At 35.6% G+C, this 27779-nt stretch overlaps 1 protein-coding gene across 1 annotated transcript; it reads right to left on the bottom strand.

Annotated features, from left to right (window-relative positions):
- Positions 1 to 4992: 4992 nt before the first annotated feature.
- On the bottom strand, positions 4993 to 24685 carry LOC145331925 (uncharacterized). The gene is made up of 12 exons (XM_080176800.1): positions 24585 to 24685; positions 23291 to 23363; positions 22569 to 22656; positions 21665 to 21810; positions 20773 to 20857; positions 20384 to 20462; positions 15302 to 15412; positions 12148 to 12198; positions 11396 to 11435; positions 8514 to 8584; positions 6033 to 6083; positions 4993 to 5315 (listed from the first exon to the last, which is right to left on the bottom strand). The coding sequence occupies exons 1-12, from the start codon at positions 24587 to 24589 to the stop codon at positions 5288 to 5290; spliced, it is 828 nt and encodes a 275-aa protein (XP_080032926.1). The 5' UTR covers positions 24590 to 24685; the 3' UTR covers positions 4993 to 5287.
- Between the last annotated feature and the right edge of the window lie 3094 nt (positions 24686 to 27779).

Raw genomic sequence — 27779 nt, forward strand, 5'->3', positions numbered from 1 at the left:
ACAACAAAGAGAGGGGTAGGTTTCTGGTAAAATCCGTAAAGGTTATGTGTTATAAGTTAAAAACAGTAGTAGAACCATAAAATTTATGTTAACTTTAACTTTTCAATAAGAAAAACACATATTTAGTGAATATTATCGTTCTACTACTATTTTTCAGCCTTAAAACACAAACCTTTACGGATTCTACCAGAAACCTACCCCTCTCTTTTTCCCTTTCAACATATCCACGTATTTTATATCCATTCCTAAACGTAACTTGAAGTACATTAACCTAATAAAACATGGACAAATATGCTTAAAGTAGCGCATCAAAAAAATGTATTTTCCTTTACCAAAAAAGTACTGATCCAGCAATATGACAACGTGAATTAAAGAGTAGCTTCGCTACTAATAATAGAGAAGTATGTAATAATAAGATTTTTGAGATGATATAAGATCTGTTTTATAACATGTTATAAATAATAATATATAATATAGGTGATAAAAGGATAAAACAGCAGAAAAAAAACATCCTTTTGAAAGTAAGCAATCTTTTCTTTGACATAAAGGTATAAAAAAGGTGTGATTTTTTATTTGAATCCTTTTGAGTGTTTTATGGGTTTGTAGACCCTTGTCAGGAGGGTGTAGAGGAATTTAGGGGGTTTATCCACCTCCATTATTTTTTTTAAGGGGGGTGAACACACCTCCCTACAGCCCTATTCCTGCACGCCTCTAGATACCTACATTCAATAATTGTTTCCGCCCGATCCGACTTAGAAACGAACAGGAACTGTGATTCAGCAAATTAATTCTATTTGAAATTGCTGAAATTTTGTATATTTTTGTGGTGAAAAACTTGTTTTGCGCTGTAACTAAGGGGGAATGAGTAAGATGGGAATGATGCTGATTGCTAATTGTAGGGAAAATTTTACATTGAAAATTGTTAGTCAGAATCCTGGTCCCTTGTCTCTGGATAAGAAAAGGTGTACAACATAACCGTACTTTAAAATGTAGAAAATTGTTTTTTAAAATTTCAATATGTTACCTCATTAAAAACTGTAAATAACAAAAATACTTTTTTAACCTTAAAATTGAAAATTTAATTACAACTTGAACATTTATTTTCATAAGTAACACAGCAAATCTACGGCGACAAAATCTTAAAGAAATTTATATTAAAAAAGATTATTAATTTCTTTATAAAAATAGAAATTGTTTAAAGTTCATATAGAGTGATGTACTTTATAAGCAAAGAAGATGATACTTGTAGAGTATCTGCACTACTAAAAATACTAATTACTCCATTACATATTTTGCTAATATCATATTTAAGGATTATTAGGTCATAGTAAAATTAAATCCTGCTAATTGAAACGCTAAACATGTTTAAAGCGAAGCTTTTATTGATTAACTGTATTACGTCAGAGACAATTTAGACAATTTTCTATGTTTATGATTAACAGTTTACAAAATGTATTGTTAATAAATCACGGAAATGCACTTATTAGTTTAATAAAGTCCATCAAAAAATCAACATGTTACGTCATAAAAACGAGGGATTATCCATCTCTTTTTTAGGGGATCTCTTTTCCACTCCTCCTCTCCTCATCCCTCATTTTTAAGACGTCATTGAGGGACTTTCTTCATCTTCTAAAAAAACAAGGTCGATTACGTCCGATCATAGCATAGCTTTTGTACTTTTAAAACTTTGTAGGAAAGTTTCTTATTTGTCCTTTCCATTCTTTTCGATGTAAATATGTAAATTTGTAAATATTAAACATTCGAGAAAAGAAAGTTACAAGTAGCTTCCCTACTAAAAACCAGGTAGGGAGGGGACATTGAGCTGTTTATTACACTAGTCCCCAAAGTTTTATAATAACGTTTTCTTATTTGTAGGCTTAACAACTCTGGGGTCATTCAATTAATTTTTATTGGTTGACTCATTAAGTGTCCTAGCGTTTCAATCACTAATTTTAATCTACTGAATTACAGGGTAATTTTGTGTATAATCATTTGGGATACGCATCAATCTATCGGCCATTGTCTTATCCCTGACTAAAAACAGAATATTTGTTAATATTTTTCCTTTTTGTCTATTTTTTCTAATTATATTTGATAATTATAATAAATAATCAATAGAAACAAATGTTAAAAAAATATTATTTGTTTATATTGTGTATAAAAAACAGTCTTTTCAATAGAATTGTCTTATTTCATTAATATTAATATAAACAAGGATGACAACATCCATAAGTAGCGAAGCACAAAAATCATAGATAGGAATACGTACAAGTAGATTTAAAGGGTATTTAATAAAATCAAGAATAGATTTATTGGATAAAATAAACACGAAACCTTGTTTTATTTTGTATGATGACGATGGTCAAAGTAAATTACATTAAAGATGCACATAACAATGGGGAAAATTATTTTGATCCTGATATCCCAAAAAAGTTGGATAAAAAACAAAGATAGGAGGAAATATATAAAACATATAAAAATAGCCAAAAACCTGATAAAAGGCAATCTGGCCGCTATGGTCGTTTTCTTAAAACAACAGAAAATTAAATTTTTATATCCTTAACTTAAAAAATTTTGAAAATCGGACCATATACACTGAAGATATGGAGAAAAATGTGAAAAATATAAAAATAGCCTTAAACCTGATAAAAAGGCAGTGTGGCCTTCATAGTTGTTTTCTTTAAAAGACGGGAAATTTAATTTTGATATCAATAATTGAAAAAATTTTGAAAATCGGACCATAAACACTGAAAATATGGAGAAAAATGTGAAAAATATAAAAATAGCCTAAAACCTGCTAAAAAGGCAGTCTGGCCTTCATCGTTGTTTTCTTTAAACGATGGGAAATTTAATTTTGATATCTATAACTAAAAAAATTTTGAAAATCGGACCATAAACACTGAAGATATGGAGAAAAATGTGAAAAATATAAAAATAGCCTAAAACCTGCTAAAAAGCGGTCCGACCGCCAATGATGTTTTATAGTCAATTGTGCTCCTTAATGATGGGAATGTTGTCAACAAATTTCAGCATTCTATCTTTTATAGGAGCTGAGTAAATCCCATTTCCCCCATAGCGTTACGGACTGACGGACTGACTGACGGACTGACGGACTGACGGACGGACGGACATAGTGAATTATAGAGTAGCTTCGCTACTAATAAATCTTATAGAAATTAATGTTAAATAAACAGGGATGCTAACATTCATAAATTGGCGAAGCATTGTATTTTGCAGTATATAAGTCATCCTAATAACAAAGTAAGAGAATCTTTGTAAGTGTGTGTGTGTGTATGTGTGTTTGTATACCGAAAAATCTCGCTGACCACTGAACCATTATGGTTCTCCTTAACAGGGTAGCTTTTTTTAACTTTAATTTTTAAAACTACAATTAAAAGTGGGATGGGTCGACTTTTCCCCCATAGGGCCCCTAGAGGTCTCTAGGGGCGTATTAATGGGGACTTTAAAACAAAAATCAGCCTTCTAGCTTAAATAGGAGCTAAAAATAATGTTTATCCCCTAATTGTTCCAAAGAAACGTAAATTTCGAACTATAGGGTAGCTTCGCCGCTAATATAAAGTAACATTAAAACAAACAAAAAATAATGGATTAGGCATTGGGTAAAACATTTATAAATTCCTTATTAATTTAAATTATTTTAGTATGTCATTTGCAACTAAATAATATATAAAGAATGCGCATTTTTATCCGAATGTATATTCGAAGTAACTTGACAAAAAAGGCCCAAAAACTTATTGAAAGATGTTTTAATTTTTATATACCTAAGAAGTATGGATAAACGGTTATCACATTTAGTTGTAACAAGGTAAAATTTTTTAAAACAAGTCTAAACAAATTATTTGTAAAATTTATAAAAAAAATCAAGATTCACAAAAATTGATAATAGTTACACTTTTTTTATGTCTTAAATAAAATCACAAAAATCACCAAAAAATGTCACACCTCCATTCATATGTTTAGGTGTCCACGAAAGGTTAAAGTCAGTTATTTGACTGGTAGAGTGAGTAGATGAAAATTTGCCAGATTTCTCCCCAACGCAACGGAGGTTAGCCGGCCGTTGGGCCCTTCTGGACACATTGTATGGTGTGTCCATAATGTTGCAGATATATTTTAGCAAATAATATTTTCTTTTTATTCAACAAGAACAATTATGTGCATAAGTATGTCAGCAACAATAAGAAACTCAAATAAACCTTTAATATCTGTATCTTAGAGAAGCTAAAAAGGTTACTTTACTAGCGCAATACTGAAGGGATAAGACAATGGCCGTTAAATTGATGTACATCCAGAATGTTGATACACAAAATTAGCCCTTCTGTAGAATGCAATTAGTAGTTTAAACGTTTAGGCACTAAACTTAATAAGCAACCAGAAAATTCCTAAAAGTTGTTAAGCCAATGAATAAGAAAAACCTTATATCTGCTATTTTAATTTTTTTCGTATCTTTGAAGTAACAGCGATAATTTTCTCTTACCTTTCTTGGTTCCGTAAATGATTCTCGGTTTTTTTTCTAAATCTCTTTATTTCTCTCCCACTCTCTCTCTTCTTCTTTCTCTCTCCCCCTTTCTCTCTCCCTCTCTCTCTTTCTCTCTCTCTCTCTCTCTCTCTCTCTCTCTCTCTCTCTCTCACTCTCTCTCTCTCTCTCTCTCTCTCTCGCCATCTCTCCCTCTCTTTTTGTTTCTTTATTTCTCTCCCTTATTTTCTCTGTTTTTCTTTCATACATAACTAAAGAACTTTTACGTATCGCTTCGAAACCGATTAATATCCGGATAATTAGAATAATTAAAGGTGGATTCTTTATACAAATTTGGGTCGTAGCATCGCTGCCACACCAAAATTGTTTTTTTTTTGTAGATTTTTTTATTTTGGAGGATTTTTCACAAAACCAAATTTGGTGAGACAGCGACCCTAATTTTTTAAAAAGAATACACCTCTGATCTAATTATACGAGCATAAAGAACTGATGAAGTATTATGATTTCACAATTTTATTTATGAAGAAGTTAAAATATAATAATGTATCATCTGTAATCAATAGTACCATCACCGTTTGGCTTTGTTCAATTTTTAAAGATTAAATAAAATTTTAGAATTTTAAAAATATAAAATACGAAATAATAATTAAATTGGTAAAAAAGGAATAAAAACAACAATAAATTAATAATTAAATATTTAAATTTAATATTAATTAAAAATTTTGATTTATTGAAATTTATATAAAAAAATAATTTTTAGTCTTTGGTATAAGTTTGATGGTCAGTTGGTTCTTAAAAATCCGCAGTTGAATCACATACTCTGAAAAAGAGGAAAGTTTACAACCATTAGTAGCAAATACTTTGAAAAATAAAGAAACAAAATATCATAAATAAGAAGTTTTTTTGATTAATGTTATTTTAGAACAAAGAACTTCTTAATGTTTGTTATATTTATCTTAATTAATATTAATCATCAGTACACTATTGATTTCTTTGTAAAGGTGTACATTTCAATTATCTTCTTGTAGAAAATTCATATTATTAATGTTTTGGCAGAATAAAAAAAACATTGGACGCATAATACAAATAGACTAGTAGCTTTTCTTCTTTAATATGAAGAAAAAATATATCTCAATTATTTTGATATATCATTAGAAATTTTTGTACATAAAATAGCCGATTCCTTAATGTTTTAAAAAGTTCAACTTATAGTTAGTTAAATTAGGTAAGTCCTACTTACTGTTGCTTGGTCAAATCTAATTGATAAAATATAATCAAGCTCTTTTCAATCATGAAAAATGGATTTGTTTGATCTATTAAGCTATAGCTGGATAAGCAGTTCCAGGTATAGTACTGCCAGGTACAGTCCTGCCAGGTATAGTCCTGCCAGGTATAGTCCTGCCAGGTGTAGTCCTGCAATGCATAGTCCTGCTAGGTATAGCGCTGCTAGGTATAGCTCTGCCAGGTATAGTTCTGCCACTGCCAGCCAAACTAGAAATAGTTTTAGTCACTACCAGCCCAACTAGAAATAGTTTACCTGGCAAAACCTTGCACTTGAAGTTCTGCTATCTTCAACGGATTTGCAGTTCTAAAAAGTTTTCCAATTAGATTTCTAAAAATCTTTATAATAAAGTATCAGGATGTCTATCTGTTTGTCTATCTGTCTGTTTGTACCGAAGGATTTCGCTAACTTCAGAACCGATATAGTTCTCCTATACAGGGTAGTTTCTCATAGGTTCTATAAAGGTTTATAGCTATTTTGGGGGAGGGTACCTCCCGCCCTCCTAAGAGTAATCACCCATAAAAAAATTACCCCTCCCTCAAAATAAAAATATATTTTATTTAGACTAAGATTTAAAATGTTGAGGGGGCGTGGGTGGCAAACTCCACTACCCTCCCGCCCCAATTTTTTATATTTTTTCATTTTTATCAAGATTTAATGATTGGGTTATCGAATTCAACTATCCCCTCCTCACGTGCCCCTAGAGGCCTCTAGGGGTACGTAGCCGCTAGTATTTTGATAAATTAATAATCAATAACATTTATGTTTAAACTTAATGCACTGTTTTAACTTTTTGAAGTAAAAGAAGAGTTCATCTACGTTTGATCTAAGAGGCAAGAGAAGGCTTTACTTTAAAGATAAAATAGCATGCCTTTGATTAGATTATTTGTCCTTATTATCTTCATTTGTTTCTCATCTAAATTAAGCTTGGGCTATTAAAGTAAAATAACAGAGGGGCCACGAGGTTTATGTGCTTTTACCCACTGGGTGGGGACCCTGAACTGACTTTAGATATTAGTCAATAGCGTCAAAATTATAAACACAGCCTATTCGCTACAAAAGCAAAGCAATTTGTTAGCAGACAAAAAGGTCTCCATCACTTATGCAGTGTAGTTGTCTGAATTTATTTTTAAAATTATAACATTCCATTGTTTCATAATATGCAATGCTTTTACTATTCTTATTTATAATTTTGACTGTACAAAATTTAAGTAACAATAATAAAGTAACAGGATCTTTGTCTGTCTGATTCTCCTTAAGAATTAAGGTTCTCAGGGGTCCTGGGAAGGTTTATAGCTATTTTGGTTAAAAGTATATCAACCCTCCCAATAAAAAATTATCCCCCCCAACCAAAAGAAAATAAATACTTCTTCTTTTCAGAACTAAAATTTAAGATGGAGGTGGGTCGACTTTACCCCCTCCCACATTTCTGAGGGCGTAGCCGCTGCTACGAATATAAACTATCAATAGAATTTTTAGAGAATAAATTCAATAACAAAGACCTAGTAAAAAACTATAAAGTATGTTATAAATAACTTTTTTCTTTAAGAATTATGAATAAGCATTTTTAACAAAACATGAACGTCATTTCATATTTAAATTCAAGAAATATGTTTTTTTTTTATTATCTAAAATTGTTTGATTCTTACATTTTTAGGTATATGATATTTATAATTATCACACATATTAAAAAATCACTAAAAAAGAAAACTTCATAATAAATTATAATCATCTGTCTATATTAGACTATAAAAGTTGGAAAGATTTTTAATCAATATAATAGATTTGAAATCTGCATAAAATCTTAAGGATTTTTATAAAATTAGTTTTTTTCATAATTCTTTATTTAAAGGCGCAAATACAAATTAAGTTAAATAATTTTGAGATCTGTGATTGGTGGATTGAAAACTATCTGCGCTCTGATTGGAGAAGCTTAAGTGACGTACATCATTCAACCAATTAGAGCGTAGGTAGTTTCCAATCCAGCTATCCTATTGGTCAAAATTTATTAACTTAAATCGTATTTGCGCCTTTAAATAAAGAATTATATAAAAAACGAATTTTATAAAAAATCCTTAAAATTTTATGCAGATTTCAAATCTATTATATTGATTAAAAATCTTTCCAATTTTTATAGTCTAGTCTATATGTCTGTCGTAAGTACTAAGTAGGAACATAAAATAATTCTGATTACAAGGTTTCGTGATTTTTTAGTATTTATTTTTCTAGATTATTTAATTTAACAACCATTATTTCATTGAAATATCAACCTCCTGTTTCGTTTACTGCTCTATTTAATCTTGCTAACTTGTAATGCTGCGCTGCTAATAGATATAATTGTCCTTGTTAAAAGCGAAGCTTTTCTATAATTTGGGTCTTTCCATACGTCCGTACGTCACGAATAGTAAGCTTTTTTCGTTAATTTAAACAGGTTAGAATTGTCCTATCGATTCCAAACTTTGTATGGTGATTCATGTAGTAGTTAGGAATACTGATTCCTAGGACAACAAAGTACAATGTTATAAGCGAGGCATCTCTATAATCAAGTCCTAAAAATCTTAGCATGTCCTAAAACAATATTCTGTATTTAAGCAGTTTTCAAAAAATTTGTTTCGCTAATATATACATTTATATTCAGATTATTTAGTTCTCTACAAGTGTTAATGTTTTTTTGTCCTACCATCTCATAGCTTCGCTTTTTGAATGTTGTCATCCTTGTTAATAAAATGTACTTACGGTGCTATTTGTTGAATAGATAGATACTGTCCTTTGACGCCACGCGGATTGCTACATGTCATATAGATTTTCTAGAAAACACATGGTTAATTATCAGGGATCTAAAGGGATAAGCAAAAGATAGATTAAATGATGTACATTCCCAATGATGATACATAAAATTACTTCTAGTGTAGATTAAAATTAGTGGTTGACAAGTTTGAACACTCAACTTAATGAAACAGCCAATCAAAATTCACTAGAGTCTCCAAAGTTATTTAGCCAAAGAAAAATAAGACGTTATTATAAAACTTTGGGGACTAGTGTAATTACTAGCCCATTGGCCCTTCTCTGATAAATTTTAATTGCTATTTTTTTTGTTTAGTTCCTGATGATGAGGGCAGTTTTGCCCTCGAAACATTGAATACATTTAAAAGTTTGATGCCTTGAGTTTTTTATTCTGAGGATTTTACATGTTGGGTTCGTAACCATTCGTCCTACTTCTCTGGGAAATAGTGGATATACTATACTTGGAGATTGTGGGAGATTCTCGCATACCCTTATAAAATTTTACTTGCAAATGGCTAACATAACTTTACCAGAGCAACTCTTATTCGGTATAAAGTGCTCAGATAGAAGCCTTTTTTTCATATCAACAGTAGCTGTCTATAGTGCCCTAACCAAATGGGGATAGATGTCACTGCTTTTGGCCTACCTTTTCTATTAACGTCAGATACCACTATAACCCATGTCTTTTCTAGGGGGTTTCTTTCCCCATTCCCTTTCTATTTCCCTCTACTATGACATCAATAGAATAGGCAGGCCAAAAGCTGTGACATCTTTCCCCATTTTTCTAGGGCACTAAACAGTAACACAGCTACAATAACAATAGTTTGCTTGTTTAGTTTTAAGTATTTCAAATAAAAAAAACTTTATATATTTATCTGTCTTCGACCTTAAAAGAAACTACATGAGCATTTTTCTGGCCCTTTCTGTAAAAAAGAACACTTTTATTTACAAGAAAATGCTGACAATTTTAATATTATATCCCACTACTACGGAAAAGTTATTGTTTAACTTTTTACAGTTTATTAGATTTATTGATAAAAATATTTCAAAAATCTCTTTATATTTGTTAGTTTGAGGTGATTTAAAGGGACATAACCAATGATGACACGCAAAATTTCCCCTTCTGTAGATAACAATTGGTGGTTAAAGCGGACACTAAACTTAACCCTTAACAGTCGGGCCCCTTGCCGCACCTTAATCAGTCGGGGGGGGGGGGGGCGTTCAACGCCCCCCTCATTATCTCAGTTCCTATTAGAGCTAGAGGGCTAAATTTTTTTGTGCAAGTCCCCTGTGTTATGGTGAATTTCCGACCTTAAGTAAGTCAAGGTCAATTTCCGCTTCCTTCACCCTTTTATTTAACAACCTTTGTTTTTAGGTCCTTTTTTACTTAAAAATTTCAAACGGCTGTAATTTTTTTATTTTTAAAGCTAGAAGAAAATTTTTTTTTGCAGAAAATGTTTATTTTATTTAAATTTTATATTTGAAATATCACAACATAAGTTTTAGCGGCCGCAGCTGTACTTGGCAGCTGCCAGCCGCCGCAGTCGGCGGTCGGCGGGAAAACGGCGGCGGATCTTTATGAAATTTTAATACATTATGTAGACATGTAAGAAAAGCTTAAGTTTAAAATTTGAAGTCTCTAAGTCATAAATTGCGGCCACAGGAGCATTCTAAAGATTTCTGGAGACCTGGAGGATCAGGACCTGCAGGATTATACCTGGAACCTGAAATTAACTTGAACACCTGTATTTAATATGAGGATGTACTACTAGAGGATATTTTAGTATTTTGGTAAGATAAAATGCTTTGTTTAAATCAAAAACAAATTTTTGTTCTTTACCTGGATGACCCTGCCAGGTTTGCTGGCATTCTGTGCCTGCCAGGATGGAGATATTCAAAAAATTCCAACTCTCAGTTATGTGTCATACCCATACTTAAAAAGTCAAGCAGTTTGGGCTCTTTATCTTTCACACACAGAAAATGAGATAGAAAAAAGCGGGTGGGGGGGCGTTCAACGCCCCCCCCCCCCACCCGACCGTTAAGGGTTATAAACAAACCAATCTAAATTTAATAAACGTTCCCTGAGTTGTTTAGCCAACGAATAAGAAAACGTTATTATAAAACTTTAGAGACTAGTGTAATAAACAGCCAAATGTCATCCCTGGTTTGTTTGCATAGCGATTATAGACATTGTTAATGTTATATAAAAACTACAGCTTGCCCAACCCATAAGCAATCATAATATTATCACATCCTTCCTCAACCTACCCCCTCTCCCCCCCCCCCCCCCAACCTATAGTGAAAATGTTCATGGAGGCAAATTAAAGTAAAAAGCCTGTACGTCCTTGGAATGTAGATTTTTAGAAAAATTCAATGATACCTTTTTGAAAATCTACACAAGATTATATTTTTGGATTTATAGCTTCTTGTATTATTCACATTATGAATATTAATATTTGTAATAAGACAAATTTCTAGGAAAATGTGTAACTTTAGATTTTTTAGGATATTAATTTTACTAATTAGTACAAGGAAGATAGAGTATATTGTTGTACAACCCCCCCCCCCCCTTCCTACACACATTTTTTTTACAGAAGACATGAATTTCAATCCCAGAAGAAAACTAAAATCGCATTAACAAGAACTTTAACGTCCATCGAGAAACTTACATTTTGAGCTAACCGTATCTTACTGACAAATTGATGGAAGGATATTTTAAATTATAGAGTAGCTTCACCCAAAAAGAAACTCGTACATTGTATACATCCAATTTAAAAACTTTAAAAAACAAACATTTATTTTAATGCTAGATGAAAAGTTTTGATAAAAATTACCTCATTTTCTGCCAATGTTTGTTTCTTGAAAGAATTGCACCTAAAATAATTAAATTATTTCAATAATTTTATTATATGTTTTATGATAATGATTTCTTATGATAATGAAGATACTCTGCAATTGACGTTGTCTGTCCGTAAATTAGTTAGTCCCTAACACTAAATGGAAAATGTGATTTTATCATAGATGGCTGAACTTTTCATTGAAAATTACCACGACTTTTTCCGTCTATCTTCTCTAAAAGAAAAAATATTTACTTTTAAAAGGTTTCGTGATCTAAAGATGCTCATTTTACCATTTAAAGACAACTCAACATCTACTATAATTTTTCCCATTTTTCTATCTTTATTTTTATGTTTCGATACTTTGGATTTTGTAATCCTTGTTTGTATGTCAAACCTTTAAGCTGCTATTATACAAACCCAAGATTTAAGTGAAAATGCCATTAGGTTTAATTCGTAATTAATATCATTAGAACCTGAATTACTTTAAAATATTTCTGAACCCAAAATTGCTAACCAAAGTGAATGGTTACGTAGCAAAAACCTATCCTCTGATTGCACGACCTTTGTTTGTTAGTCCTGTAACTGTAGATGATTTTGAATAGAGCATCTGTTTTTGGTAAAATCATTCCACTTCTCTTTTATCGTGCACCTGACATAGCAGCAGTAAGAACCTTTTTTTTATCGTCTTTAGTTATGACTTAGTGTTGGGCCAAGATTCGAACCCAAGGCTGTTTATTTTATTTTACCTTGTATTTAAAGTGAAATATGAAGTACCAGATATTTTAGTATCGCCAATCCTGAAAATATAAAATATATTTATTTGTTATATTTGTCAGAGCTTAATGGATATTAATATATAAATTCCAGTCTGGCTTGGAAACCGATTAATATCCAGTGAATTAGAACCGGTTATCAACCATATAGAAAAATCATGTATAGAATCGAACTATAGAAATTTTCCACGTTTATTTCAATAAAATCATAAAATAAAAAACAGTTTTGTTAGACCATGCCTTGGTTCCCTCGCGGATAACAAAACTGGTTTCAATCTTTCATTTCAATATCCAAGGAAAGCTGTCTATAATACGATGACTATTTCATATCTAAAACACTATTTGAAGGCTAAAGCCGCGTCCTGGGTATCTGCTAAACCAAGTAATTTGTCTGAAAGCGCATAAAAAATTTCTTTACACATTACTTTATCCCAGAGCATAGCAACGTATTTTTCCTTTGTAAATGACAGTATTAATTAACAAACAAATTATTATTCATCAGTCCTGGATGTAATTTCCTAATTCGTAATTGTAACAATTATAATGTACATCTAATTGTACATCCCCGATAACACAAAAAATTATCCCTTTTGCAGATTCCAATCAGTGGTTGAAATATTTGAACACTCAGCTGAATGAACAAAACGATCAAAATTCAGTATAGTTTCAAAGTTGTTGAGCCAGCGGATAAGAAAATATCACCACGCCTAGTTGTCCTAGGAATAACCACTTAAACCCATTAAACTTTTTTAGCAACTAATTGTTATGTGATAAAATTATGCTATTTAACTGATTTTTAAATACTAATTCCTAGGACAACAAATTACAATATTATAAGCAAAGCATTTCTATAATCAAGTCCTGAAAAGTATGTCCTTATCTTGTATTTAACAGTTTTTAAACAAATTTACGCACAATATATATTTTGCTTATTAAGTTCTGACACTCTACAAGTGTTAATGTTCGTTTGTCCTACCGTTTCAGAGCTTCACTTTTAGGGGTGTTGTCATCCTTGTTTATCATAAAAATTGGATGTATATTTTTTTATGATTTTACTATGAGTATTAATTTGTAATTATATTTACATGTCCGTTCTGCAGTACCGAGGACAAACTTAATTTTTAGAACAAACTTTGCTTTCGATAAATTATTCTTTGAAGTATTTCTCAAAGCTATAAATAAACTTGATGTTTGAAAAATTTTGCGGCGATATTCATGGATGGAAAGGTCATTGAACTATGAATCATACTGGCCCCAAAATTTCATAAAAAATATTCTCTCATTTTTTAGCATAAAAACGTTGGGGATTCTTAAAAAAAAATTTTGATTGGTTTATAAAAAATAAATAGCAGTGTCTAAACTTTTTAAACAATTATTTTATTTTATAAAAGTGATAATTCAGTTTATCATAATTGGGGATGTACTCACATGTATAGTCTTACTCCTTAAGATCCTTGGGTGATATGCCTACAAAGGAATTAAGTAGGATATATGAAAAAAGGCTTGAGAAAAAAATTTAGAATTGCCATGGCCTATAAATAAAGGAAGCACGGCTAGAGAAAACGTGCGAGACCTAGGAATTTCCTGTGCGTCTAAAGGGGAGATGTGTGGCAAACAAAAGATAATGAAAATCACAATAGGAATATAAAAAAATAATCACAAAGGGACAAAGTTATAAGTGTGTATAACATGTATATGATTTTCTCGTTTTCATTCGAATCCGGTGGATAGGAACCGGTTCTCATCCATACGAAAAAACTATGTCTAGCATCGTATTATATACAGCTTTCTACGAATATAAAAATTTTACAATCAAAAGATTAAAACCAGTTTTTTTAGCCAGTGCCTTCGGCACCACGGGGCTAAAAAACTAGTTTTAATCTTTTAACTGTACATTCTATATCCGCGGAAAGCCGTTTATAATACGATGCGAGAAATAACTATTCTGTGCACGCCACTGGAAGGGTTCTTATGCTGTGGGAAAATAGCTGCAGGGCCAGCCCTTCAGCCTCTAAAGATATTCATCTACATATCTGACTTATTCCCAGCAAAATAATAAAAATGTCACACAAAGAATCATAAATAATCCTTAATTCAACCTATTTCTATTCAATTCTGACACCTTTATACATATTTACTTTAGAGTTACTCAAATTTTAATTCGATTTATGGGTGCATTCAAAGATAGAAAGAACAAATGGGTTAATTCAATCTACAACTTTTCTTTCCCCTTAAAAGTAGCATTTTATGATTAAGAAACTTAAATCCTCTACCATCACATCCCTGAATCCCTGTTTAAAAATCAGGGATCTAAAAGTATAAGTCAATGGGTGATGAATTGATGTACATCTCCAATGAAGATACATAAAATAACTCCTCATGTAAATTACAATTAGTGGTTAAAACGTCTAGAAACTTAACTCCATGAACCAACCTATTAAAATTCATTTTAATAGGTTAAGTCGTTAAACCAACAATTAGAAAAACGTTTTAAAAAAACTTTTGGGACTAATGTTATAAACAGCCCAATGTTCCCTCCCTCTCAGTTATAAAGTCACTGACCTAGATCTCTCAAATGCATCAGTAAATTATGTAAAAAAATTCAGTGGAAAAAGATCACTTTTATGACTATTTTTGAACAAGGGTAGCAGCATTCATAAAATCAATTCTCAAATATTTACAAAAAAAGGCCAAACAATTCCTCATAACAAAAGAGTTGCATTGCTATTCAGAAATAAAATATTCTTTCCAGTATGGCTTTAAAACGGATTATAACCAGTTCTTTGCTATACTAAAAAATTCAATTTTCACGAATACTAAAATAATAATTAAAATAGTATTAACAGTTGTAGCTGTATTTGCGATAGCTGTTATTCAAACATAAGATGATCAGAATATTAAGTCAATATAAAATCTAATACACAAAAAATTGGATGTCAGAAAAATGCTATCTTTCTTGCTTATTACCTCGAAGAAAAAATATCATTACCTTGCATCTAGCTGTTGTAGCAGCTGTTATCCAAATAGTTAAACGTAATAATATCAAAATTAATGTTAAAGGTAAAGGGAAAGAAAGTCTGTTGCCAGCAATTTTTCTATCTTGTTACCTTTAAAAAAATATCCTTACCTTACATCAAGCTGTTGAATAGAAGTATCGCCAGATGTTATCCAAAGTGATGTTAGACGGAATGGTTTCTTGAAATCAATTAATATCCATGCATTTACTGCACTGCCTGTCCTGTAATGAAAATATAAATTTTATATTTTATTTCTTGTATTTGTGGTATTCGGCAACCGTGAGCCATGCCTATGGCACCCCTGAATTGGGGTTCGGTGGAGGGTCAATGGCCCTCCCCCGAGTCCTGGGGAAGGGGTCTGACGACCCCCTCCCTATGCTCAAAATTAATGATTGAATCTGTCATGTTTATTATGGTTAACTGTATTCTTAATTCTCCCCCACCCTTTCCAGGGATGGGGGATCATTATTGCCCAAACTGACTATTGTATATGTGTTATAATGCTTTTATGTTATGATTATTTATTCCTATCCATGTATTCATTGTTTGTTGTATATAGCTTTAGTATCCTTTAAACCTTCAATAAAGTGACAACTGAAATAGATGTTGATCATTATCTAGTGAATGCTAGAGAAGCGTAGCTTCTCTATAGTAAGGTGTCCACGTCTGTCACACTGCCGTAATCTAATTGAACTCCGGTGTCTGCCATTTATCCTCGGCGGATACCACAACTTTTGGTGTCAGCTGTGTGAGATTACGGCGAACCACAAGTGTAGAGCAGACGCGCATCTGAGGCTAAGGTACTCCCAGCAGTGAAACTGGCAAAACTGACGCAAGCAACCTGAATTACCCACCCTGGACAGCAAAGTTTAACTCTGCATCCGGCAGTTGTGGAAGCGAGACAGCGAAATTTGACGAAGAACCGCGAGCAGCGCCGATATCTAGCGGAGAATTGAGCGCCAAAGGGCTGAAACAGGCCTGCGGACCGGCTGAAACAAGCCAAATAAGTGTAAACGGCTGAAAATAGGCCAACTTTACTGCAAGAAATAGCAGGATCCGAACCAGTGGCGCTAGCAGGACGGGACATTCCCTGCCGCCATCAGCCGGATTTGGATCAGCGGCGCTAGCAGGACGGGACATTCCCTGCCGCCGATAGGCTGAAACACGCCACATAGCTGCAAGCTGCGAGCCAACATACGAGTGTAGTGCACCAGAACAGAGAAAAACTACGTCAACTCCAAGTATCCTGAGAGGCTACAACGCAGCCACCCATCTAGAAAAACAGATATTATGTCACATTGCAGGGTTTACCACCCTGGTGTGATGGCTAAACAATAGATTTATGAGCAAAGCTTGGCAAACAAATTGTTGTGTTGTGATAAAGCTAAAAATAGAACAGGCTTGGATTTATTGTGTATTGTGATAACAGCTAAAAATAGAACAGGGTTAGTAAACAAATCTGTTATGCAATTGTGATAAGGACAAAAATAGAAGCTAGATGTAATATAATAAAGACCCTGATATACAATCAAATCACCTCAAGCCTACAGCACAACAACAATACACCCCTTATTCCAAGGGAAAGGGAGGAGCCCCTCTCCATTGAAGGCAAATACAATCAGGGTGATATAATAGATAAGCCTAGGATTAAGAAGAAAAGGCACTATTACACCAGCACACAGTTACCCCCCTCCCTCACAGGGGGAACGGACGGAGTTACCCCCGTCCCCTCACGCGCTTCCCCCTCCTTACCCACACTAGACTAAGTCCGTCTGTAGTGTGGGGCTAGCGGCTGGGAACACAGAGCGCCATTCACGGGTAGCGCAACAAAGTGCGGAAAATATCATAAATTCAACGGACAAAGCGGACCAATGAGAGAGCGAGTTGAGGGATAGGTGCGCGTTTTCCCCGTGTGCGCGGATTTGACGGTGCGTACGCGCGTTGCAAGGACAGGAGATTTCACGCACACACACACACACACACACACACCGGAGCGGAGCTACTCCATAGCATTTAACAGGGGTATTTTGAGCAAATAAAGAATTACAAGCTTCTCTCCTTCTAGCCCCAGTGTGATAAAGGAAAACCCAATCAGTTCCTGACAGCAGTTCAGACCCTCAACATCTATCTACCCCTACCAGCCTACCCTACAACCTCAGCACCTAACTAGTGATAAGTACAGCTAAGTTATACCTTTGCAACTAAACTACCAACCTAGTGATACAAACAGTGTTGGCTGTTAGGCTAGAAAGCCTCAAGTGACAAACCATTCAATTTTAGTACTGTATAACTTTGTGCCCCGCCGTTGAACCGTTGACCCGATGGACCAGCCGCAAGCCCCAGGAGGTGATCAAGCCCCAGGATGGCTCCAGGATGACCCTCAGCCGGCCCCAGCCGAGTACCGCAAGCTGATGCTGAGCAATCTGCCAGAGTATAGAGGGCCGCCCAAGCAATCCTGGTCGTCACATATCCGCAGACTCGAGATGTCATGGGCGGCTTACCGCGTGCCACCTCATGATTCCCTCAACCGCCGCAACGCCCTCCTACTGTCACTGGTAGGGCAAGCGGCGGAAATGGCGTCCCATCTGTTTGGCGAGGCAGGCCAAGCCTTGACCTACGAGCAGGTCAAGGCCGAGTGTGAAATGCTATTTCGTCCTGCTTTTGAATCCCAAACGCTTAAACAAGCGTTTAGGGATTACAAGCAACACTCGACAGAACCGATACAGGCGTACATATCCACTAAATGTGCCCTGTATCGGGACGCCTACAGCCATGAGGATCTTGAGTTGTTGGTGGACGAATTAAATCGTGGAATTCGTAACGCCAATGTAAAACGCATCATATTGGGACATGAAATTACGAGTGTACCTGAGTACACTCGTAAGGCCATGTTTACCGTCACCATGATCACAAAGCAACTGAAAGAAGGTGTGTGCCTAGTGGACTCTACTGACGGGCTGACTGGATCCGCCAGCATCCAGTTGCCCCAGTATGATGATTCGGAGCCAATGGAGATTGGCGCCTTGGCTCCGGGTCTCCACCAGATGGGGAAGGTCGCTCCAGATGACAAGGTTCCAGGTCGCTGCTTCCGCTGCCAGGGGAGAGGCCACCGAGCTCGAGACTGCCCAACGCCTGTGGAAGTTAGCCTAGAGGAGAGACGCACCCAGCCACGCCGTGACCGTTCTGCCAAGTGCGAGCGTTGCCACTATGACGGTCACACGGCGGCCGATTGTAGAGCTGACTGGGCCCAGGTAGCCAGCCGCAGGCGCACCGCCGACAAGGGCGCCCCTCCAGGGAAGCCCAGCAGAGTGGCCCACATGGAAGGGAGCGCGCCCCCAGCACCACCGCAGCAAGCAGCCGCCCCCAAAGCTGCGGACCGAGCCGATGGGATGCCGCAGTTTGGGACTGTCCCAGCTAGGATCAACGTACTGGGCGGCGCGGCTGAACCCAACCGGGTTGGCCTAGGCTTCAGCCTCAACCACCTGGGGCCAGAGCTGATACAACCCAACAACATCGCCGAGCCAGAGATTCTGAGGCCCCAGCCTTTTAGCCTCAACATGATGGAACCTGCCCGACTGAGCCTACCCAGCAAGAGTGGAGGGGCGCTACCCAGCGTCCCTGAGACGGTGTACGGGGAGGCCCTGGCGGCCGCTGAACGAGAGAGGAAGGAGGCGCTAGCCAGCGCCTCAGCATCGATGTATGGGACGCCACCCGGCGTCGCCACCTGGGATGACGGGGGGGTGCTATCCAGCGCCTCCCACCTGGTGCCTGGGGCGACAACCGTCGCCGCCACCGAGATACCTGGATCCTGGAACGAGCCAGCCTCCAACCTGATGTCTGGGGCGACAACCGTCGCCGCCACCGAGATACCTGGATCCTGGAACGAGCCAGCCTCCAACCTGATGTCTGGGGCGACAACCGTCGCCGCCACCGAGAGACCTGAGCCCTGGAACGAGCCAGCAGTCCCAGAGGAAGGGGTGACACCCGTCACCCCCAGTCAGCCAGCGCCACCAGCCTGCAGGGAGAGCCCAGCTACATGCCATCCAGAGCCCCCTGCCAGCCGAAGGAACCCAGCTGCCCAACACCAGGATAAGTTGAATTTGTTAAATGTGTTGTATCCAAGTTATTGTAAAACCCCAGCCTTGCCTGTGCCCCCTGCACCAGAGGCTGGGGAGATTGAAATTTGGGAAAATAAGGACTTGCCTGTGCCACATGCACCTGAGTTCCTAGGGCAGGGGAGGGAAGTGAGTAAGGGCGAGCCTGTGCCACATGCACTTCAGCCCCATGCCACTGGGCATGCCTTGGACCAGGGAAGGGAGCACTTAGGGCTAGGGGAGCCGACACCCAGGCAAGCGCCAGTCGCTTGCCAGTCTGTCATTGGGGAGGGTATCGGGGTGCCCCGGCCGCACAAAGATAACGCCCAATGGAAACTTGTATCTAGCCAGGAGCAGCCCAGCCGTGTCCAGCCACAAGAAGCAGCCGTGACCAGAGCTGAAGATCCCCAGCCGCGTGTGCGAGGTAGATGGTTGCCTGGAAGCCTCTCCCATTGGTGGATGGTCCTGTGGGGCCTCCTGCTGGCAGCCGTGTGGCCTACAACCAGCTACGTCCTGGTGGGATGGGACTGTGCCAACCCCACCCATGTTACGTCCTACAATAAAGAAAAGATGTGTAACACGGAGCCCCTACACCAGGAGGTGCCCCTGGGCCATGAAGTGCACGTCCTGCAGCAGGTCAAAGTGAGGGAAACAACCGGGTACAGTTGCCAGCTCACCGTGTCCCAGTGGACATTCAGGTGTGGGGTATGGGGTCACCTCAAGGTGACCTCGGTCCCCACCCTCATGAGGCCAACCAAGATAGACCCAGAAGCGTGCCGAGACCTGGCCAGGAACCGAGTCTACACGCTGCCAGGCAAGACCCAGCCACTGACGTTCCAGCTGAACCATCCCCTGTTCTTCACCATCGACATGGTGGGCGCCCTCGTCAACAGCCCCGAGGGGGTGGGTTGTGAAGGGGAGGACGTCCACTTCGAGGGCCAGCTGTACCGCAATGAATTAGTGCTCCAGGAACGACGGCTGCTGGTCAAGGAAGAGACCTACGTGGTAGAGGATGCGAGAAATAACTATTATAAGTTTTTTTTCTCCAAATATTCACCATTCCTATTTATTATTAATTGTTTTTAAAAATGTTTTTACCCTCCAATAGTTGTGAGGTCGTCATCAAACATATTATCAAGAGCTGTAGCAAAAGAACTCTGACTCAAGGTCCATTTTCCTAAAAAACAAATAATTTATCTATTTCAAACAAGGATGACAGCATTCATAAGTACCGAAGAACATAAAATAATGAGGAGAAAAAAGGATATTTAAAGAAGGAAAATTACAGAAGATTTACAGACCATGCTTACAGACTGCTTATATACAGTATACTGTTTAAGTACATATTACATCTTTTTACTTGATTATAGAGAAGCCTCGCTTTTAACATTGTACTTTATAGTCCAAGGAATCAGTATTCCAAAAATCAGATGAATAGGGCATTTTAAAAAGTATGAAATACAAGGGATAGAATATAATATTTTTACCTGATGTTACATTTTTATAGAATTTTTCCCAATCATCTCTGAAGATCACTGGGCAGAAGGATGGGGGTGTACCAGGGGTTTGAACCTATACAAGAAGTATTCATAGACAACAATCTGGTTCCAGTGGTTTTTTGTCTGCTAGCAAATTGCTTTCTGCTCTTTGTTTTAGTATTTTCGATGCCATTAGCTGATGCTCAAAGACCCCACCTATTCTTTTAAATTATTGGATTAATATTATCTACTCTATAATTCACATAGTCAGTCCATCAGTTTGTCCATTTGTTATTCAAACTGTCAGACAGAAAGCTAGGGTGTACCAGGGTTTTGTACCTATACAACATTTTCATAGGATTAACAAAAAAGGTATAAGTATAAATGTATGTATTGTATAACCTAGCTGGATGACAACTATCTGGTTTCGGTTATGGGGACCTTTTTTCATCTGTTAACAAATTGCTTTCTGCTTTTGCGTAGGGACTTGATTATTTTAGTATTTTTGACGCTATTGGCTGATATTGAAAAACCCAATTGAAGGTCGGCACAGGGTCTCCACCTTGTGGACATGGACATACAGTTATTTAACCTCTTCCCGCTCTATTCTTTTACTTTAATGCTTCTTATTGTCAGATCCGCTCTGATAAGCAATATAACTCAACAATGAAGGACCTGATCTATACCAAAAAAGCAAGGATAAATATTCAGAAACAGAAAAACTTACATGCTAACATTTTTTATAATTGCATAAAGGTTTTTAAAAAAAGAACTTTTCTCCCGTTAGGACACTTATTATATTCTATTATTCAAAGTGTCCTAAATTAGAGAGTGTTTTTGTCTGTATTTGTCAAAGTGTGCCACTCATGGATATAATTGTCCTTGTTATAAAAACACTTACAGCTGGTGTTCGAGCCTCATTAACAGTTGTGACGGGGCTATAAAAAACATCCCAAGGATCTGAGGAGCTTACAGGAGAGGTTCCGCTACTTTCAATCGCCAGACAGCATTTCTGGATCCGTTTCTGGATACTAAAGGCCTTACAGCCTGAAAAAAATATTTTGAAAGAATTGGTGCACTTCCCCTCAAAATGCATGGCGAGCACGGAATCCCTACCTCCCCCTCTTTTTTTTTGGTTTGACTAACTCCTGCAAAGAATCCTAACACTACGATGCTCTAACCCTGCGTGGCAATCCTTTTTCGAGTATAACCTAACCTAATGTAAAATACTAACATGAAAACCTAGCCACACCTTTCGATTTAAAAAAAATCTAGATAAATCTTTTGGATTTGTGTAGAGCATATGAATGAGGACAAGAAGATTTAACATATTTTAGCAACTTTTGCATGATTATCAAAATGTTATAATCACATTGGACCTTAAGTTCTATTTGTTTATAGAGTAATTTAATTGTTAACAAAAGGGCAGGTAGCTTTATTACAGTATCAAATATTTCAGAAAATTCATCTGATTTATTAGCAACAACTATATATATATACTACCGGTTTCGCCCCTAGCCTTTAGGGACTTTGGGAGGGGTAGTCGACCCCACTATTTTAATTTTAGTTTTAAAAAGAAAAAGAAAATTTTTTTTTGGAGGGGGGGTATTTTTCATTTTTTGGGAGATTGGGGGTGTACCACCCCCCAAGAAAATAGTTATAAACCTTCCCGGGACCTAAGGGAAGCAACCCTGTAAAGGCCAAGACAACTCGATCGGTTCCTAGCTCTAAATATAAGAAAAAGAGATTCATCTCTCTCAAAAAAGTATCTTTAGGAGCCATTGACATGAAAATGATCTACTTACTTTGTCTTTTGCATTGTGCTATACACTGTGTGATTGTGGCAGGCTGGTAATACTTGTCACACTGGGCACTTAAATATTTCTTGTCTTCTCCTGAGCATCCAAAGATTTACACTTTCTATATTATAGTAAAATACTAGATGGGCAAGGGGTTTAATAACTGTATGTCCCCACCCCGTGGACCCTGTGCCGACTTTTAATTGCCAAAAGTATAGTAAATATAAACACAGCCAAGTGGCTACAAAAGAGCCAAAAGTAATATGCCAGGACACGAAAAAGGTCCCAAATACCGGGTCCAGGTGGTTATCTGGGTTATACATCTATTCTTATAACATTTATTCTTTCTATACTTCAGGGTTAGCCGTTTTTTTTTATATTTTCTACAGCCTGGACGTGGCATGCTTCTACACCACCTTTAAAGTTACAATAATCCATATATAGAACTAACAGGCTCTGTGTATGTCCGACTGTCCCGAAGGATCTTTCTAACCGCTCAATCGATATGGTTCACCTTTACAGTGTAGCTTCTCATAGATCCTACTAAGGTTTATAGCTATTTTAGGAGAGGGTACCACCACTCTCCAAAGAGAAATCGCTCACAGAAAAAATGCTTTTTCCTTCAGCGTTTTAAATTAATAAGCGGATTTTATATAGGACATTAGGAACAAAAGTTAATTAATAATAATACTTTTTTTTGTAGTTTTTAAATATTTTGTGTAATTCTTTCCTTTCCATCTCTGTTGGCCAGCTCTTGTTCTTTCAACACAGAATACTGTTGACAAAATAAAAAGCCACCACCTGATATAAAATAGTTATCTATCGCACCGTATTATTGACAGCTTTCTGCGGATATTAAAATGAAATAAAAATAAAGTTTAAAATCAGTTTTATTATCCCCAAGGGCTATTTTATTTTAATATTCGTAGAAAATTGTCAGTAATACGATACTACACATGATACTATTTCATTATCTAAACCAGGAATTGATTTAGGCTATTTGTCTGCCCCCCATCCTACCCTTTTAAAGACAGGGTTCCTAGATGATATGAGCGCAGCCGCTAGTGTACTAATATTGTATTAACAGTATGACCAGTAGTGGTTACGCATTAATTATTTTTTAAAAGCAACGCTTTTCTATAATTAGGGTTGGTCCGTCCGTACGTCCGTTACAGTTAGCTCTTTTCGTTAATTAAAACAGGTTAGAATTGTCCTATCGATTTCAAACGTTGCATGCTAATTCCTATAATAGTTATGTACGACTTAGAAAGAGCAGAAACTCTATAATCGTTGCCAGAAAGTCCTTACGGTAATTTAAAACAAGCTGATGTTTTACTTTTTTGACAACAAATTTTTTAATGTTAAATTTATCCTATTTATCTGATTTTTTGAATACTGATTCCTTATACAACAAAGTAAAGTGTTATAAGCAAAGCATCTCTATAATTAAGTCCTAAAAACGTCAGTATGTCCTTAAACAGCAACTTGTATTTAATCAATTTTGCAACAAATTTACTTACAATTTTGTATAGACATATGCATTAGTATTAAGTTTATTCAGTTCTGACACTCTTAAAGTGTTAATGTTCGTTTGTCCTTCCATTTCAGAGCTTCGCTTTTATGAATGTTGTCATATGATTCTTTTCTTCTTTGTTATTTTTGAAACTAAAACATCTCAAAATCTATTTTGATATTCAAATATATATAAACTGTTTGTATCACATTTAATAACACTAAAATCATCTTTTAATTAATTAACTGATTATTTCAGTATGGCTTCCAAACCGATTAATATCCACTAGATTAGAACCAGTTCTCACCAACACTGTAAAATCATGTATATCATTGTATTACAGACATTTTTACACGAATATTAAAATAAAAATCATAAAATATATGCCCGGGGCTTCGGGACCAACAAAACTATTATTAATCTTATTTTTAATTTATTTTATTATCTGCGGAAAGCTGTTAATAATACAATGCGTTTAATAACTATTATGATATAACAGATTAACTTGCCTCATGGTGTTGTTTAAATTTATGTTAGGCAGTATTTGACATTCCTATGTACACTACTAGTCTATATACCACTAATACCAATGGGATATGCTTGCAATACTGCAAAAATATAAAAAATATTAAGTAGCTAATAAAAGTATAAGTATAGATATATAATCCAGATAACTGATAACCTGGATCCACCTTTTTCGTATGCTAGCAAATTGCTTTCTGCTCTTTTGTAGCGACTTGGCTCTGTTAGTATTTCCAACGCTATTGGCTTATAATTAAAGACCCAATTGAAAGTCGGCACATTTTCCACAGGGTTAGGAAATACAGTTGTTTAACCCCTTCCCCCTCTATTCTTTTACTTTAATAAGTAGCTGAGAAAATAAATTTAAAAAATCAATTATTATGTCAAACAAGGATGACAACATCCATAAAAGCGATGCACTGAAACGGTAGGACAAATGGACATTAACACCGATATAGTGTCATAACTGAATAATCAGAATATAAATGTGTAAGAGTCGAAGCAAAATTTGAAGTAAATTTGTTTAAATACTGCTTGATACAGGATAATGTTTATTGACATACTTACAATTTTAGGACTTGATTATAGAGTTGCTTCGCTTATAACATTATACTTTGTTGTCCCAGGAATCAACATAACAAAAATCAGATCAATCGGATAATTAGATCACATAAAAATTTGTTGTTAAAAATGTAAAAAAAATCAACATGTCTAAAATGGACATTCTGGTAATGGTTATAGAGTTTCTACGCTTTCTTAATCGTACCTAACTACTAAAGGAATCACCATGCAAAGTTTGAGATCGATAGGACAATTCTAACATGCCTAAATTAACGAAAACAGCTATCCGTTTGTGCCGGACGGACCGACCCTTATTATAGAAAAGCTTCGCTTTTAAAAAGCACAGACATAAGGAAACAGTGGAGTGCGGTAGGGGGGGTGTCAACATCCCCTTAAATTTATAATGGTAAGACCTGCGTTTTTTCACCCCCTGATGGTTAAAACCCCACTAAATACCAAGCCTTAAAACACTCTATCACATAACGTTATTGACATACACACATACAAAAGGATCTAAAAAGAAGGTCCTTAATGGTCAGACAATTTTTTTTTACTTTATTAGAGGAACAGAATTATACATGATGAAGAAAGGTCTAGGTCTAAGGCGGTTTCTTTGATATTATGATTAATAAATATTACAATAGACTATTTTGCTGACAATGGTTTGAATGCAACTGTTACCCAATTGTTTTAAATGACTCTGGGAAAGGTGGACACCAATAGTGACCAAGCATAAACATAAACAATCATTAATAATTAATCACATATACATACGTAAAAGTTTTCTTCCTTTTTATAGTCAGGGAGGTAGGTAGGGGACATTGGGCTGTGCATTACACTAGTCCCCAATGTTTTATAATAACTTTTCTCGTATTCATTCGAATCCAGTGGATAGGAACCGGTTCTCATCCATACGAAAAAACTATGTTTAGCATCGCATTTATCCAGTTTTCTACGAATATAGAAATGTACAATCATAAGATTAAAACCAGTTTTTTTAGCCGGTGCCTTCGGCATCACGGGGCTAAAAAAACTAGTTTTAATCTTATAATTGTACATTTTATATCCGCGGAAAGCCGTTTATAATACGATACGAGAAATAACTATTATTTTATTCGTTGCCTTCACAACTTTTGGGAGTATCCAAACGTTTTTTTTTACCAATTGTAATCTACAGGGTATTTTGTGTATCATCATTGGGAATGACGTTAAATTATCGGCCATTGTCTTATCCCTTTAGATACCTGTTTCATAGTAGATTCTAATAATTACATTTTTTAGTCATAAAAAAAAGTAAAAATCTAAATATTTGATATTTCACTTAAAATTTTCTGTCTTTAAAACAAACTTAGAAATATCATTAAAGGCTCTTAAAAAAATACTCATGGAATCATTTAGGAATAGTTTGAATAATATTTTCTAATAAAAGTCCTTTTGAACATTGAATTTTATACGTGTAATTTAATACAAATCACATTGATTAAAAATTTATGTGTCTCCAATCTAGAGTATTTTTTGTTGATTCAAAATTTATCGCTTTTTAAAATCGTGATTGCCGACCCTAGCTTTGCAATTTTTTTAATAAAAGATTTATTAGTTTATTTGAACAGAGAGAGAGAGATGGGACACTGGGCTATTTATTACACTAGTCCCCAAAGTTTTGTAATAAAGTTTTCTTATCCATTGGCTAAACAACCTTGGGGACTTTTTATATAATTTTAATTGGTTAGTTTATTATATTGAGTGTCCAAACGAAATCTACAGAAGTGATAATTTTGTGCATTAAAATTGGGTATATGAATCAAATAATTGACCATTATCTTATCCCGATAGATCTCTGGCATTTCAAAGTTTAATGCTTGTTGAGCCAACTAATAAGAAAATATTATCATAAAACTTTAGAGACTAGTGTAATAAACAGCCCTCCACCCTGTATTGTTCTGGTTTATTGCTTATTAACTTCTTATTTTTAGCGAAGCTACTCTATAATTCACGCTGTCTGTCTGTCAGTCAGCTGCTATTAAAGCAGTCCGAATGCTTTTATCCAGCCTTTAGCTCTTTCCTCTTTTTTACTGATTTCCTCATGTCATTTGTGTTTTTGGTCCAATTTTCAAATTTTAACAGCCATAAGTAGCGTAGCCCAACTGAAATTATGAAATGGACAAACGGACAAAGTGAGGTATAGAATATATGTTCAGTTTTTATAACAAAATAATTAAATTAGAAAATCACGAAACCACAAAAATGTTTATGTCTTTTGAATCATGGCCGACAGACGTACGGACAATAATATGTTTTTATATATAAGCCAGGCTTTATAGAAATAATTTTTGCGAGTTCAAAATGTAAAATTCAGTGAGCTATAAATTGTTGGTAAATGTTTATGGATAGGTTGCTAGCCTAATATGATTTACGAGGTGCCTATATAGAATTAATACAAGAGAATTTTACTTTTTTTCTTTTTTTCTAAATCTAAATATACCTTACCTTTTATAGATATATGTAATTTTGATTACATATTAATATTACATTGAAGTTTGAGGGACATTATTACTTGAACAGATGCCTCGCGCACCCTGGTCAATATTTTAACCCGCGTTCTGATTCAGTTGTTTCTTGCT

The sequence above is a fragment of the Acartia tonsa genome, chromosome 11 (assembly GCF_053477335.1).
Source record: "Acartia tonsa isolate MP-2025a chromosome 11, ASM5347733v1, whole genome shotgun sequence".
Classification (NCBI taxonomy): Eukaryota; Metazoa; Arthropoda; class Copepoda; order Calanoida; family Acartiidae; genus Acartia; species Acartia tonsa.